The sequence below is a fragment of the Patagioenas fasciata genome, chromosome 17, assembly GCF_037038585.1.
Source record: "Patagioenas fasciata isolate bPatFas1 chromosome 17, bPatFas1.hap1, whole genome shotgun sequence".
NCBI lineage: Eukaryota > Metazoa > Chordata > Aves > Columbiformes > Columbidae > Patagioenas > Patagioenas fasciata.
The window spans coordinates 4,446,005-4,462,604 of record NC_092536.1 but is presented as its reverse complement, the minus strand read 5'-3'; the positions used below and the strand labels follow the sequence as shown (position 1 = coordinate 4,462,604).

The following is a 16,600-nucleotide window of genomic DNA, read 5'->3' as shown; positions in this document are numbered from 1 at the left end:
CTCCGCGTGTGACCAAGCTGCCCTGGTTCAGGTTGGCCCGGACTGGAAACGTCCCTGCGAAGGGGTGAATGTCCCCAGGGACAGGTGGGAGGGCCGGGGGGTGTGCGGTTATGTCACCCCGCCGCCGGCCCGGAGTGCACGGGGACGGGAGGTTTTGCTGTGGGGTCAGCAGGTGCCTGCACCACACAGCCTTGCACACTTGCACACTCACCACCCTATGCATTTAACCCTGTGCCACAGCCAGGGCTGCACAGGACCCCGTGACGAGGCCCTGGCAAAGCCACCCGCGGGACAGTGCTGGGAGTTCCCAGCCCAAACCAAACACGTCACTTTGAGTTGGGGGTAGGAGAAGGTGGAGCCGAGGAGGAGCTTTCCCCACCCCACCGCTATATTAAATGCCCTCTTGGACTCCCACTTGCTTCATCACTCTCACATCGCCAGGTCACAAAAATGGTGAGAGGCAGCGGACGGGAATTGAATCAAATGGCCGGGGCTCGGCGGTGCGAGATGTCTTGGGAGCTTTACTGGGTTTAATCTCTGCTTGAATTCAGATTTTCTGGTGACTCTGCTGGAAGTCGTGCAGAAGAGCTTTCCTCGTACACTGACCTTTGGATTCCAGCTCTCTGGGGGCCGAGGCACCTTCCTGCTCCACTAACACCTCTCTTTTCTGATTCTCTCTTTCAGACGACTTATACAGACAAGGGAGAAAAGGTAAGAGGTGTTTTGGGTCTATGGGACTGCCCTGTTGCCTGGTATGAAACATCAGCCATGTTAGTGCAAATAATATTAATTCCTTACTCCTCTATCACCTGGTGAAATCAGAAACAAAATTTCTCCCTGGTTGGGCCACACAGGCCACGGTTCCTTGTTGTAAATCGCCATTAATGATGATTTTTTTTTCCTTTTTCTTTCTGGTTTGCAAGGAGAGTGACAAATGGGAGACGATGGGTTTTTCCAGCCAGACTTGGTGCCTAAGCAGAATCCTAATTCATTGCAATATTTATTTCCAAATGCTGCACCTATTCGCCACCTTTTTCCCCAAAAAAGTGCTCTCAAAGCTGCCGGTCAGTGTGCATGGCAGCTGGGAGCCAAGGCCACAGGAACAGATCGAAGGGGAATTCGTGTCAGCGCTGGCAGTTGTGTAAGAGTGTTTGGAGTTGAGAATTAATCTCAGTGATGTTCATGGGCGGGTGTTGTGCCTCTGCCGAAGCTGCTTGCAGGGAGCACCAGCACCAACGTGGCCCCAGGTGAGCTGGGACTTTGCACCTTCCACCCCGTAGAGCAGGATCCTGCAGGACCTGACCACAAAGTGCTTTGAAAACTTGCTGTTTCAGGGCAGCAGCTGGGGTTCCACCTGGTTAATTCGGATGCATTCACAGGAGATTTGCAGGGTCGCGGCTGTCGCTCCTCCCTGTGCTGTGGGAAAGGCTGCGGCAGCTCTCGGCTCTGTTTTCCCTTCCCTTTAGCCCCTGCGAGGCCGCTTCATCCATTTCCACTCCATCACCTTCTGGGTGGGCAATGCCAAGCAGGTGAGAGGTGGTGGCAGGCGGGCGGGACGGTGGGTGCCAGGACGGGGTGGCCGCTCCGGTCATTGGCTGCCGGGGGGGCTGTGCTGGCATCCCAATGCCCGTCGCTGAGTCAGCGCCTGTGTCCGCTGGTGCAGCCTCCCCCGTGGCCTTGGGGGCTCTTGCACAAGGCGAGGGGCTGCCGGGGGTGTGTGTGGGAGGGGCCTGAAAATGCAAACTGGCACATGTGGCACCGCGGGAGCCGTCACCAGCCGGTGGTGACGAGGAGCAGCGGTGGCTGCTCCCCATCACTGCTGGGGAGTTAAACATCCCTGTGCTTCAAACCTGAGTTGCTTTCTGCTCGAACTCCCAGATGAACAGGAGACAGGCAGAAATGCTCCCACTTCGGTGGGGCTTCCTGCCTCCCCCCGCCACTGTGGGTGCGGGAGGGCTCTGGAGACAACACTTTGCACTGAGTCTGGGGTTTTTCCCCAATATGGGCCCTTTCTCACCTCTGCTAGCTCCTCCCGGGCTGCTGGAGGGAAGCAGAGCAGCTCGGCTGCTCCTGCACACACACACACTTGCACACACTTGACTTGCACGCGTGCTGGCCATTCCCCAGGGGCTGTTGGTGCCTCCCTGGCTGGGGGGAGCCCCATGGGAAACGGGGGTCACCGGCACCGCAGCTTCACCAGGTACGGCTCTCACATGCCCCGCAGGCTGCATCCTACTACTGCAACAAGCTGGGGTTCGAGGAGCTGGCGTACCGGGGGCTGGAGACCGGCAGCAGGGAGGTCGTCTCACACGTCGTCAAGCAGGACAGGGTGAGGGGCTGATGCACTTTCCAGAGGTGGTGGAGGGTGGGGGGGAAGTGAACCGGTGTGTGGGTGCTGCCGAAGCCCACTTGCACCATTAAACCCCAGTCCCGTGGTGCGTCTGCCCCAGCCTGGGGGCGCCGCCACGTCTCCATCCCTCACCTCTCCTCCTCTTCCTCGCCAGATTGTGTTTGTTCTCTCATCCGCTCTCAACCCGGGGAATGAGGGTAGGTACCGCGGGGTGGGATGGAGAGGGAGATGGTGAAGCAAAGTGCTTCTGCTCACGCCTGGGGCTGCTCTTGCTCTGTGCAGAGATGGGGAAGCACCTGGTGAAGCACGGTGATGGGGTGAAGGACGTTGCCTTCGAAGTGGAGGACTGCGACTTCATCGTGCAGGTGGGCAGCCCCTCTGCTCCCTCCTGCGCAGCATCCCGAAATGGCGAGGGGAGGCGGGGATGGGCCCGTGGGAGCTGCGGCAGGATGGGGTCTCTCTCCTTCCGCCCAGAAAGCCAAGGAGCACGGAGCCGTGGTGGTGAAGGAGCCCTGGGTGGAGGAGGACAAGTTCGGGAAGGTGAAGTTCGCGGTGATCCAGACGGTAAGTGGCGTGGCAGCTGCCTCTGAGCCCTCATGCTGGAGCGGGGTCAATGGGAGTAGCCTGGACCCAGGAGATCCCTGAGAAACCAGGGCCACCACACAACCACTTCCCTTTCTCTTGCAGTACGGTGACACCACCCACACCTTGATAGAAAAGCTCAACTACAAGGGCCTCTTCCTACCCGGGTACCACCCCCCCCTCTTCAAGGACCCGCTGCTGCCGAAGCTGTGAGTGCTCTGCGGAGGTCCCGCTCGGCTCTGCCGCCGTGTGCTGGTGGGATGTCCCCCCCAAGAGCCAGACGGGTCCCCACCACCTCACCAGAGCCCCTCACGCTGGGGGTGCCCTCGAGCCCGGCTGAGAACCACCCCGGCTTTCCCCACAGACCAAGTGCCAAGCTCAGCTTCATCGACCACGTCGTGGGGAACCAGCCCGACCTCCAGATGGTGCCTGTGGCAGAGTGGTAAGAGCTGGGAGGGTGGGTAGGAGGTGGGATGGAGCAGCAGCACCGCTCTGCTGGTCTCACTGCTTCCGATGGTGATGGCTGAGGGTAATTAAGCCAGAGCAGAGCTTCGTTAGTGCGGGGATGGAGCGAGGGGCTTGATGGTGCCCTCTGTGGCCCGGGCAGGTACCAGAAGAACCTGCTCTTCCACCGCTTCTGGTCAGTGGACGACAAGCAGCTGCACACTGAGTTCAGCGCCCTGCGCTCCATCGTGGTCACCAACTACGAAGAGACCATTAAGATGCCCATTAATGAGCCGGCACTCGGCAAGAAGAAATCCCAGATTCAGGTGAGTGCCCACCAGCGGTTGATCCATCAGGCTGCCCACGCTTTGGTGAAGGAAAAGCTGTGCTGTGGTGGCTGCTGCCCCTGCTTGGTTTGCCAAGTGCTGTCAAACCCTGGGGAGCCACCAGGACAGAGATAGTTTATCCCCAATCTCACCAAGAGTGTCTTTTTTTCATTTCATGGTGTCCCTGAGCTGATTTTGCTTTCACACCCAGCCCTTTGCAGGCTGTAGCTGCGCTGTCACTAATGTGTTGACATTTTTTCCCTGCAGGAATATATTGACTACTACGGAGGAGCTGGAGTCCAGCACATCGCGCTGAACACGTCCGACATCATCTCGGCGGTGAGTGCACCCCCAGCAGCGCCTGCCCCATCCCGTCCTGCTGGGCACCGTCCTCGTCACAGGGGGTGGTGGACAATGACAACCATCAGGGTACAAGGACACAGGCAGGCTGAGCGGGGTTTGTGCTGTGATTGTCTCAACCCGGATTAACTGCCCAGTGAGTGGCTGGAAAGGGAGTTGCTCGCACCTGTGAGCTGCTGGTAGATGCTTGTCCCTCCAGCTCACAGCAGCCGGGGTCTGCAGGGACCCCGAAGGCACGTGCTGTCCTTGAGGGGTGGCTGGTGGGGCTGAGCCACCATAGCGCATCACCCACCTTCGCCTGGGGCAGGTGCTGCTCTGGACTGAGCTCAGCTGCTGCTGAGCACTTGGCTTTGGGCTCCTCCAGAGCTGTTTGGGGGTCAAGGTGGGATGAAGATACTTACGCATTGGCCAACTCTCTGCATTGCCTGGGGGGGGCATCTCAGCTCTCCTGCTCCTGGTGCCCAAAGTCCAAAGAAGGTGGGACAAGTCCTCAGGCATGAGGTTGGCCAATGTCATGGGAAAGCACCAACACCATCCATCCCGAGCATCCTCTTGGCACAAACCAGAGATGAGCTCTGAGCCTGACGCAACCGGGGTCTCCCCTGCCTTACAGATCACCAACCTAAAGCAGCGGGGCGTGCAGTTCATGGACGTGCCCTCCAGCTACTATCAGATGCTGCGGCAGCGGCTGAAAACAGCCAAAATCAACGTGAAGGAGAACATCGACAAGCTGGCGGTGAGTCAGACCGGCCCGAGAGGGAAAAGGTTTGTCCGGGGCTCGATCGGCTCCCCACAGCATTCTGCAGGGATGAGGGTGATACAGGGGGATCCCTTTGCTCTTCTGTGGGTCTTCGAGCTGTCGCCTTCTTTCTTTTCTCCAGGAGCTGAAAATCCTGGTGGATTTTGACGAGAAAGGCTACTTGCTCCAGATCTTCACCAAACCAGTTCAAGACAGACCCACGCTCTTTCTGGAGGTCATCCAGCGGCATAACCACCAGGTTGGTTTGAGGATCGCACCATGATCTTGGCTTTGAGACCTCAGGGCCACCAAGTACCATCTGCTGCTCTTTCCCAGCCGCTTCGGAGCTGAGGAACGCGCTGCCCGTCCCCATGTCTGTAATGTTGTCATCTCCACAGGGCTTTGGCGCCGGGAACTTCAAGTCTTTGTTTGAAGCAATAGAAATGGATCAAGACGCAAGAGGAAACCTGACCATCCTGGAGCCCAATGGGGAGACCAAGCACATCTAAGGATGGCAAAAATGCCGCCCTAATGAGCTGGTTCACAAACGAACCAGGAAATAGCTCATGTTTTGGTAAATAGCCCAGACCTAAGTGTCATAAACCCCGGGAAGCTGCTGCCAAGTTGGAGATGTAAAAGGACTCACCACCCATCCCGACCCAGCCCCGACGCTGCCCTCCGGTGACTTCTAGGGAGAGAGAGCGTGGGAAATAGCAAACACGCTCTTGAAAAGCAGTTTAATCTGATCCAAACCACTGAATTCTTAACAAAGGGCAGATTTAAGGCGTGTGCCAAAGACACGCAGCTACGGAGGAAGACAGAAGAAGCAACTGGGAGAGCTTAAATTCAGTCTATCCAAAATTTTCTGTTAATTTTAGCTACGTGGGAAGCTGGGAGAGGAAAGCATGGAGGCGTTTGCCTCTCTTTGTAAGATTTTAATTGCTTTTAGACTCAATCTTGAATTTGAATTTGCTGGGATTAAACACATGATTTTAGGGTAGCTACAACACTCAGGAATGAGACTTAATCAAATTTCTGTATTTCAGCCTTCCTAAGACAACGCAGTCTTGCTCTAATACCTGTAAATTCCTGCATTAACGAAGGGCTGAGGTTTCTCACGTGTTTCAAGAAGTGATTGCTGACATTGGCAGTAAATCCTTGGCTCAGATCCCAGCTGCACATGCAAAGTCCCCTCTGGGCATTGCTCTGGTGTTGGCACTGTCCTTTGCCAGGGGACTTTCCCCACCAAGACAATAAAACCCTGTTCTGTCACAGCTTGAGTGCCTGGTAAGTTAATGCGTTGAGGCTGGAGCCCCTGAACCCCATAGTTGCTGTGGCTGTGGGTCAAACTCTCCCTGAGGAGCCCACAGACCTCAGTGAGTGACCGCTGCAGAACATCTCATGGTCTGTGCTGCCCGCAGGTCTCCCCACTGCTGCACGTCTGCCCTCCAAAGCCCCAGTGCACCCCCTGCTGCTCCCCGCGTTTCCCAACATCGAAGCTGCTCAAACCCTGGGTAGCCAAAGTCCCCACCAAGCCCTCAGCTCAAGATGGGCTCTTCGGACACGAGTCCTTCCACCAGCCCCAGCCCCTGACCCATCCTGCCACCCTCGGGGTGAGCCCTGTGAGCTTTGGCTGCCCCACATCCCCATCCCATCTTGCATCCCCATCCTGTCCTATCTCCATCGCATCCCGCATCGCCATCCTGTCCTATCTCCATCCTGTCCTGCATCTCCATCCCATCCTGCATCCCCATCCTGTCCTATCTCCACCGCATCCCGCATCGCCATACTGTCCTGCATCTCCATCCCACCCTGCATCCCCATCCTGTCCTATCTCCATCCTGTCCCATATCCCCATCCTGTCCTATCTCCATCCCATTCCATCCCACATCCCCATCCATCATCCGTCACAGGCAGCTATAGACGCCAAGAACTGAGCTGGGATGTCGTCTACAGCCCAGGCTCTCTCCCGTCTTTTCCATTTCCTCCTCCACCACCTCTCCGCTCATCTCTGCTCCACATGTCTCTTTTCCTAAAGCTCAGAGAAGCTGCTTTGTCCCCAGCAAGGGAGGCGGGGGGCACATCCAGCTCCAGGCTGGGCTTTCATCCCCATCAAACCTCAGCAGCTCCCCCAGCTCCCCCTCCTGCAAACCACAGGGAACAGAACTTATCTCAGATTTGAATAAACTTGATTGAAAAGAACAAAACCACGAGGCCTCTGGCCCCAAGAGCCTTCGAGCATCACCTGAACCAGCAACACTAACACTTCGCTTTGTAATGGCTTCTGCCTCCCTAAAGCTAAAAAAACAAAGATGTGAACTCAGAAAAGTCCAAGGCAAAGCTGGGACACCCTGGCTGTGTCTCGGCTCCTGCGGGTTGTCAGCATTTGTAACATTAAAATGTTCTTTAAATTGATAAACTTAAATCACTCACGTATTTCGTGCACTACAATGTTGCTTAAAGTCATTTCCCGCTCACCAGAGTTAATACTTTCAGTAAATTTCGCTGAAAATCAGTTCTTTGGAGCACTCTTTGGATACGGTTCCTTGAGCTCGCACAGTTCGCAGCAAGGGTCAGAGAGCAACAAGCTGCTGTGGTTATACATTAAGCACAACATCATTTTTCTGTAAGAAAAGTCAGTATATTTATGGTTTGCTTTATAAAAGTTACTATAATACAATGGTACATAGTATTCAATTCACAAAAATATGAACAAATATATACAGCATGACACATCCACAACAAAAACACTTTCTCCAAAACAAGATACATACTGGTGACAGATTCTATATGCACAAAACATCCCTAAATTTATAAATTTGCTTAACGAAAGAGAAAGCAGAAACCCTAAATCTTCGAAGCAGAGTTGCTTTTTTAAGGAACTTAAAAAAAATAGGATTTTATTTTCATTTATTGCAAACCATTTTAGCCGCCCCCTTTTAAAGGAGGCCCTTGATTTCCACACCGTGATTTAAAACGACCTGTTTAGAGAACCACAAACCTGCAAGGATCGGGAGCCGGGAGTTCTTCCACCCTGCTTCTAAAACTGCCCGTTTGTTTGCTTTAGAGTGGCCATTGCAACGTGTTTCTTTTCACCTGGACAAATACTACAGTGGCAATTAAGGAGGAAACTCATAAAAACAAAACAAATATTAAATCGAAAAAAATCCAGTTGCAAACTCGCTTAAATACATTTTAGGTTGTCTATTAGACTGTACACATTTCCTCGCTTGAAATAAATAGATTTTGCACATTAGGTTTCAGACTGGGGGGAGGGGGGAAAGAAGAAGCCTTGACTTGGCAATTTTTTGTCTTCAGTTTCTTAATGCTTCTAATTCCATCTATTTATTTGACAAAAAAACATCTTTATACAGAATTTACATTATACAAAGCTTGACACAAGCTGTAAATGCCACCAGCTCCTTTGCGATACTTAGTCCTTCTTCTACCCCATCTCAACATGATTTCGAGCTGGAATCTGTTTAAAAAGAACTCCAAATTACAATAGTCACTTTTAATAAATTATTTACATGCTCTCGAAGTACAAAGAAATCAGCAAAAAAATTTCAACATGTTTCTACAAGAAACAGTGTTTGAAGAGAAGATTCTTGAGTTTGCCTATGTACAGAAGATGCATTTATTTTTGTATACTTCAAAATCCTTTTCTCCTTAGATTTTTCTTTTATACAGAAATGCACTGAAATGATCCCTGAAAAAGGTCACAAAAAATCAGAACTGAAATTGCTGTATACTTCGTCGGAGTTTAAAAATGTTTGTTGTTTTTCTCGTTTGCAGGTTTTTTTTAATTTTTTATTATTTCTTGTAGAAATAAGCTGCTCTATACAATATAAATATCTGCAAGATGAGCCCCTTCCCCTTCCGGACCCCCAGGAGTCACAGATCACCCATCGGGACCACCTTGGCACTGCGACCGGGGCTGCAGCCGCACGGACACAGACGAGGGCGCGGGCAGCGGGACCCGTGCTCCAGCGTCGTGCTGGGAACCTAAACACCTATTTCCGAACCTTTCGCGCCGTCCCCTTGGGTCACCCCACTAGCGAGATGCAATTTTGGGAGAACAGTCGTGTCTCTCTTTTTTTTTTGGAAGCAAAACTAAATTGGGGATGGGGTTTTCGGTGAACAACCGCAACTTCAAATCTCTCCGCAAAGCAGCCTGTGCTGGTGAGTTCGTTCGGTTTGCTTCCATGGGGGGCCGGGATGGGGCGATCCCCTCATAGAAATCGCTAAACCTGGCTTATAATCCTCACCATCAAAGGGTGTTTTGGGGCACAGGGCAGCCCCGCAGTCTGAGACAGAAGCTGCACAGGGAGGACTCTGCAAGCTGAGGTCTATGAGGAGGAAAAGCCTTGGGTTTTGCTTTGAGACCAGACCAATGCGATTTTTCACAAGTGCTGAAGGTCCAGCCCCTCCATGTCTTCCTGGGGGGGTTACTGGGAGCTCAGCTCTTCCAAAAACTCACATTATTTGTCTGGGATCATAAACAGTTTCGGAAGTACCCAAGGCATTTAGGTGCTCATGGTCTTTGGCACCCAAATGCCTTTGGTGCTCCTGAAAAGGAGCCCAGCCTGCAGGTCTTGTTTCAGAAGACCACGACCTGCCTCCCCTCGACAAACATTAAGGCGAACTCTAGGGGCTAATCCCGTTCAGAGCACACGAATCCGCTGGGAAACACAAACTGGCAGCAGGTACCCAGTGGCTGGGCCATTTGGGGTGTCTTTGCCCCCACAAAACCACCATTAATGAAAGGAAGGAGGCCAAGGACATGGGCAGAACCGCTGCACACGGGGCTTCAGTTCCGAGACACAGGAAACTTCCATGCATTTCCAAAGCTCTGAAAGCAAAAGGCCAAGCTGCAGAGAAGCCAACTGGAGCGTCAACACCGGATAAGCCTTATTTTTAAAAAAGCAAAATAAATCAAGCAGCTGGTTTAAGTCCCAAACGCTCCTGCCATCACTGCAGCCACAACCAGCGCTCAATGACAGAAACTCGTTGTGCTTCTCGTAGTTTTAGGTTCTGGGTCAGCAACACCCAGTTGCTGGAGAGATTCACAAAGAGAAGGGGAAACAACATGAAACAAAACCAGAGATGAGACTATGGACTGTCCAACCCCAGGGACAACTCCTCACCCTCAGATAGACATATAGGTGGAATTAAGGTAGCTCGCAGCATTTCTTGTGCTCCCGCTCCTTCAGGCCTTTTGTCTGAAGAAGAAATTCAGACGCAGAGGTCCAACCCACAGCACCTGCAGGGCAGGCCTGGCAACCCCTAACAGCTGAAAATCTGCCAGGAAACTCTTTTGCAAGGCTGTCACCTCCGGTCATGGAGCTGCAGTCGTATAGGAATTATCGCTGATTTTAAAAGGCTACAAGAAAACTGTTGTGCAATTTGTTCTGCGGGGAGATATTTAGTTATGCAGATTATCTTCCCATTTCATAATTACATTGCAACTTCCCCTTATGAGCCAATTAAAAAAGGGTTTAGTACAACTGATCTCTAGTTTTAAAAGAGAAGAAATTCAATGCGAGTTGAAAAACGGATCCTGTCTATACCTGAACAGTTGTGTAACATTTCCACATCCAAAGAAGTCTTTTCTTTGGTGTTTCACCCCACTTTTAAACGGAACCTCTCAAAGAACTGCAACCTTCACCTCAGCACATCTACAAGGACAAAACATGTCAAAAAAATGATTTAAAAATACGCCTTCCAAATTCAAAGCAGCTTTCAATCGCTCGCCGTGCACGGGGGAGGACACTTGAACCACTTTTGCTGGAGGGATGGGGCAGCCCTGGGGCAAGTTACTGAGTAACGGAGGGAGGCGAGGGGCCGGTGCAGCTCGCTCTATCGCAGGAGCCATCGCCCGTGCCCAAGGACAGAGCAAACACTCCGCGTAAAATGCTGCACGGGCGGGGAAACGCAGACAAAAGCGAGAAAAATTAATATGAGCCACACATCAGCCTGTTTCCCATCTACAGGAAGCAAATCCTGCTCTAAACATGGGCCGTAGTGTACGCTCGCAAGGAGGGTGAGATTTCCACAGCACAAACGCGGGCTGAATTGTCCACTTAATTTCAGCCTCGTCGTTTTTTGCGTGCAAAGCGAATCGGTCTCCGAGAAACGGGCATCCCCAAAGTCCACACGCCGCGCCACGACGCTGCAGCTACGCAACCGACACGACTTCTCGCTACAGCGGATTGCGGCATCCAAATATCGTCCGTGTGCGGGTGCAGAGGTTTTGATCCCCCGATATACCAGCACGGTGTGTGAAAACGAAGAGACGAGCCCAAGGCGCTGAGCTGAGGTCTGCGGCTGACCTGGCTGGTCCCTGGGGCGGCTGGCTTAGGGGACTTGTTCTGGCTCGTCCCTAACGAAAAGGCAGGACAGTTCACCTAAAGTCTCGTTGGGGACACATCATACACACACACACGCACACGCACACCCCCATTCACACACCCTCAAGCCTCTGGCTTGCTCTGTAACATCAACCTTACATTTATTTACAGCTTACTCTGAGAAATCTGTGCAATTTCAGCCAATCAAGCTCCCAACAAACCCTATATGGCGTTTTCAGTCTCTGCTTCACATTTAAACGTTGAATGTCTTTTTCAACCAACAAAACTGATGAGAAAAAGGTAGCAGCAATTATGAAAAGATGAAGGTTTATAACAACAATTAAAAAAAAGGTACCATTATCCCATTATGGAGCATTTATGTCGGGACCGAACAGAGAAGCTAGTGTTTGGATAGACCATGCCACAAAACGGTAGTCACCTTTTGTGTGCGTGTTGGATCTGAAAAGGAAAGAGCACCTGAAACATGAACAGTCCTCGTAAGCATGTGCGCTTTTTGCTTCCATTCGTGATCCTGGCAGAAGTGCGAAACTTGCTTGGTTTTTTCCTTCTGTTTTTTCCTCTCTTTTTTAATTTTTTTTTCTTTTTAATTTTTTTTCTTCTTTTTTTTCCTTTTTTTTTTCTTTTTTTTTTTTGGCAAAGTGCAACCACACCTGGTTACCACAGTTCTGACATGGCCGAAGGTGCAAGTGTGACGAGAAACCTCGCGTTCAGTTCAGGGTTCCCCTGCAGTTCTCAGAGCCACACAGACATGGGATTTTGACATCCTCGATCGGAAACTTGTAGTCATAGGTAATTTCCTCATTCACATTGATGTGCTGTTTGGAGTAGATGACGATCTTCTTTTGAGACTCCACCGTGATCACTTTAGCATAACAATTTGGCTGCAAGGTGACAGAACAGGTAATGATTTAGGCTCCTGATGGCCACGGCTTCCCAAACTCCACACTGTTATTCTGAGCTAAAACGGAGCGGGACAGTCCTTCCCTAGACAGCCTGGGCCACAATTCCAGAGCAACCCTCTTTGTGCTCCTCCCAGTATCCACATTCTGTGGTGTAAAAGAGCCTGTTGCACCACGTTTGTCCCAGGCTAAGAGCAGCTCAGTTAATGCTCAATAATTCGGTCACTGCAGCACAGCGCAAAAGGAAAAGCAGGTTCTCTACCTGCTGGGGCAGAGTATTTTTCCCATGTGGATACTAGAAGGAGACCGTTCCCACAGAATAACAATGCTAAGATTAGCTTTTTTTAAAGGAAATATTTGTTAGATATGTTTGAATATTGTCTGTCAGGGTTCTCCAACACAGTCAGGAGGATTCTGAGTGCGCTCTGTCTCACTGTATGTTTCATTTCTCAGGTCTCTCAAATCTCTTTGCACTAGTTCAGACTCTGCTTTGATCTGCTGTAGCTCATTAACATTTAATCATAACCCTGTGACCCCCTGCTACTTCTGAACACGGCCTAAATCAAAGCTACCAAGGACTCAACGGGTTTATCGCTATGTCAGAGTACAATTACATGCAAAAACACGATACTTACATTGCAGCTGTGATTAATAAACCTGGCAAAGTTTCCGCATTTTGTGGCATCGATGATGGTGTCATGATCGACTCTGAACATGTAGCTGCTCCCGATGCCTTCATCCTCGTATCGCTTTTCACGCATGTCAGCAATGACCTACAGAAAACCCCGCACGCTGTGTCAGGAGACGCTGCAGAACTGATCTGTGAGCCCAGATCTACACAGTGCTCACCTGAGCCACGCTCGTGCTGCTCAACACGTATATGACCCTGAATACCCCAAGAAAACAGACCTAACTGCAAACACAGAAGTTCAGGGTGGGTTTCTTGAGAGCTTATCTCCTAAGGATGGATCTCCGAGGATGGAGCCAGGCTCTTCTCGGTGACAACCAATGATAGGACAAGGGGTAATGGGTGCAAACTGGAACACAAAAGGTTCCACTTAAATTTGAGAAGAAACTTCTTCATGGTGAGGGTGCCAGAGCCTGGCCCAGGCTGCCCAGGGAGGTTGTGGAGTCTCCTACTCTGGAGACATTCAAACCCACCTGGACACCTTCTGTGTAACCTCATCTGGGTGTTCCTGCTCTGGCAGGGGGATTGGACTGGATGAGCTTTCGAGGTCCCTTCCAACCCCTGACATTCTGGGATTCTGTGATCTGAGTGCTTAGTTTCTATGGGTTGTTGAAAATCCCACCCTTGTACCTCCAACTCATACACCAACCTCTGCTCAGGTACTACCACCTCACAGCAGGGACTCCAACTCCCCCATCCTACTCAAGAACTTCTTTCTGGGCTGTTTCTGCTCAGATTTCACCCACAGTCCAGCTTACCTGCCTGATGTTCTGACCCACGTACTCGATCACCATCTCATCAGCTGCAATGGGCTCCATAGCAAAAAGACCCCAGTCGTGAATGTGGCTCTTGCAGAATTTTAGTTTTTTCTTCCGGAACTGCATGAAGAAAACACCCCAAAACCCCCAACCCTGAATCAGCCAGAGCACAGAGAGGGAAAGGCCGTCCTTGGGCCCAGCACCTGCAGCCTGCTCCAAGGAACAAGCGGGGCTGGGTATGTCAACCCCATTTAGATTCCTTCTGTCCTGAGGTGACAGGAAGGCAGGACAGAGGTCACAGGAGGTCCCACAGAGCTGTGGTACTTAGGTTTTTACCACTGAACACACACTGGGGAGAAAAGACCCTCTGAGGCCATCGGTCTCTGTTCTGCATAATCCTGATGGTTCTGAGTGGGGCTCAAGCTCTGTCATCATCATATACTCATTTATAGCCATTTACCAGCCAGCTCATTGTTCTGCTGTTCACAAGTGAGCACGCTGGACCAAGTCTCATGTGTTCTCATATTTTCCCTGTGCCTGCTCTGTTTCTATTTGTTTAGGTCAATTATTTGCATTACATATTGTATTAAATTGCATTGTTGTATCAAGTTGAATTACAGGAAATACAGGAGAGCCAGGTACTGTTCAATCCTCTGGCACGTGTGCCCAATGCCAAGATGGTCGCCACCAAGGTGGCACCAAACCAGCAGGAGGTCGGTCCCCTGTCCTGGCCCCACCTGCTCCCCACCAGCCCCTGCGCAAAGCAGCATCCACAGGGTGCCCCACCTTGAGCTGGTTGAACTTGAGCAGGTCACTGTCGCAGCTCCCGGTGAAGGAGGAGAGGAGCCTGCGCTGCTCCGACCGCCGCTCGGAGCCAGCCCGGGTGGAAGCATGAGGTTGGGCAGGGATGCTCATACCCTGAAAGGACAAAAGGGCGATCAAAGCTGACCCAACACCCTGCAGCCTCCCTGTCAGCAACCCTTTATGCAACAACGCGTGGCCTCCTAAAACATCCCACATCAATCACTAACACCTCCCCAGCACCTCCTGGACAATGACACAGGCATAGCAACAACTTCACCTCCCTCCTTGCCAAAAGGCAGGAAGCATCTGCTGTGCGTGACACCGAATGAAACCAAACCCCATTCACACTCCGGGAGGCAGCGGAGGACACGTCCTCACCTGCGTGTCAGCTGGAGGCTCCTCTGCAAAAGCTCGGCTGTTGTTGAGGTATTTAAGTTTGTCCTTCTTATCAATTTTGTAATAGCCTTCACTTCGTGCACAGCCCGTTACATGCTCCCGCATCCCGTCATCCCGCTTCTTTTTCTTAGGAGTAGAAAAGCTGGTAGGTGGAAAGAAGTTAAGGAGAAACACAGCCACGGGTGGATATCAGACAAAACTTGCCGCAGCTGCGTGGAGCTAATGCTGGGAGACTGGAAAATCAGGAAGGTTTGGGGGGGTGGAAAAAAATAACAGTATTGAAAAATGAAAAAAAAAAACCATCACTGAAGCCCACATGCCTACAGGAAAGCCAAGCAAGTCCTTCCTTCTTAGCTGCATGCTTTGGGAAACTAAAGAGAAAGGATTTCCCCACTACGTACACAGACAGCAGCTGCCCAGCCATCTGGAGGTACCATTTTCCCTGTTTTGAGTGACACGCTGTTGTTCTGCCTCCAGGAACTCCCTGCAGCCACCCCAGGCCCTGCAGCCACCGCAGGGGTCTCAGCGCAGCCGTCACCCCACCGGCCAGGGCTGGAGCCAGCACAGACGGGCCAGAGACCCTGCTCAGCCCCAAGGGCTTGCGGAGAGACACTGCTCTCACCAGCCTCGGTGAATCAGCTCCTTCAGACCCTGATGGGAAGGGTAAGACCCTGTGTAGATGTTTCGAACCCCACTGTCCCAATAGCTCAAAAAACCTGCAGCTGGCCTGGCAAGGCCCACGGCGTTCAACAAGCACCTGAGGGTCTCTGGCTTCTGGAAGGACAGTGGAGCTGCACTGCTGGCAGCTCACCCCAAAAACACAGCCAGGAAGCCTACGATGATTGAGATCTACCCCAAAATGCTCCCTGTGAGTCACAAGATATCCTTAACACCAGAAAACTGAAGCAGAGGGGCCACAATAAGTGATGGCCCTGAGCTCGGTGTGAGCTGCTGCAGAGCGGGTGAGCCCTGCAGGTACCTTCACACCTACCGTGCGGTGCGGCATTGGAGGAACTGGCTGCAGATTATTTGTAAATGGTTTGAAAGGTGACTGTAAATTTGCTGTTACAATCATCCTTATCATCAAGAAAATAGATTTCAAATATTTCCATTTTGTAAGGCACTGAATGCCAACACATTTAAGCGCTGTCCCGTTCTGCGGTGGTTCCCACCACTGCAGTGCCAATTACTGCCACCCTCAGACTGGTTTTTGTTTGGAACTACCTCCCCCCAAATGAAGCAGGCAAAGGCTGAGCATTGTGGGGGGTGATGCACTTCATCATCCTTTTAAAATATTTTCATTTAACAATCAAATAAATCTGTTTCAAGATTATTGCACTGGTATGAAGAGGCAGAAAATCATAAATTTAATCTTACACATTGCCCTTTGAGATGCAGAGAAAGAAAGGCTGGAAATGCACAGCCCAGCACTGAGCTCCACTTGCTTTCTGTTAGTATCATATCACTATTTGAAGTGGTTTGGGCTTTTTTGCTTTTGCTTTCGTGTCTTGCAGGGAATAAGGGATGAGATATTTTATCTCCACACAATCTCCAGCCACACACAAGGTGGTGCATGTCTTCCTTACTATATACATTGGTATTTTCCTTCCTGAAAACATGACTAGAGAGTTCTGAGGTTATGAGAACAGCCTTCCAGGCTGTGTCTTGGAGATCACTCCTGGTTCTGAGACAGCTTGTGTGTCCCAGAAATGCTGCCAAAGATTCAAAGCTACAGCCTGTGCAGCTGATTATCAGATCATTAAAAAGGAGGGAGGGGACGGGGCCAGATCCTGCCCCACCAGCACCAGCCAGTGCTACCAGTACATCCCCATCCAGCCTGGGGACGTGCCCGTCCTTCATATGCCGCTTAGAAACCATCACTT

At 51.3% G+C, this 16,600-nt stretch overlaps 2 protein-coding genes across 4 annotated transcripts in view; one reads left to right on the top strand and one right to left on the bottom strand.

Annotated features, from left to right (window-relative positions):
- The first annotated feature begins 261 nt into the window (after positions 1-261).
- On the top strand, positions 262-6,075 carry HPD (4-hydroxyphenylpyruvate dioxygenase). Its single transcript, XM_065851585.2, has 14 exons — positions 262-453; positions 685-711; positions 1,467-1,529; positions 2,225-2,329; positions 2,505-2,547; positions 2,633-2,715; positions 2,825-2,914; positions 3,038-3,141; positions 3,297-3,374; positions 3,540-3,702; positions 3,970-4,041; positions 4,676-4,798; positions 4,944-5,060; positions 5,200-6,075. Exons 1-14 carry the CDS (start codon positions 451-453, stop codon positions 5,308-5,310), a joined length of 1,182 nt encoding a protein of 393 aa, XP_065707657.1. The 5' UTR covers positions 262-450; the 3' UTR covers positions 5,311-6,075.
- A 1,345-nt stretch (positions 6,076-7,420) lies between these two features.
- Positions 7,421-16,600, bottom strand: part of SETD1B (SET domain containing 1B, histone lysine methyltransferase) — a 49,452-nt gene continuing 40,272 nt past the window's right edge. For all 3 annotated transcript variants that reach the window (XM_071815955.1, XM_065851364.2, XM_065851365.2), the window contains exons 14-18: positions 14,700-14,866; positions 14,304-14,435; positions 13,518-13,637; positions 12,707-12,844; positions 7,421-12,053 (exon numbers count right to left, since the gene is read on the bottom strand). In XM_071815955.1, coding sequence (XP_071672056.1) covers positions 11,880-12,053; positions 12,707-12,844; positions 13,518-13,637; positions 14,304-14,435; positions 14,700-14,866 — 731 coding nt within the window. In that variant the 3' untranslated portion in view covers positions 7,421-11,879. The remainder of the gene's footprint in view (positions 12,054-12,706; positions 12,845-13,517; positions 13,638-14,303; positions 14,436-14,699; positions 14,867-16,600) is intronic.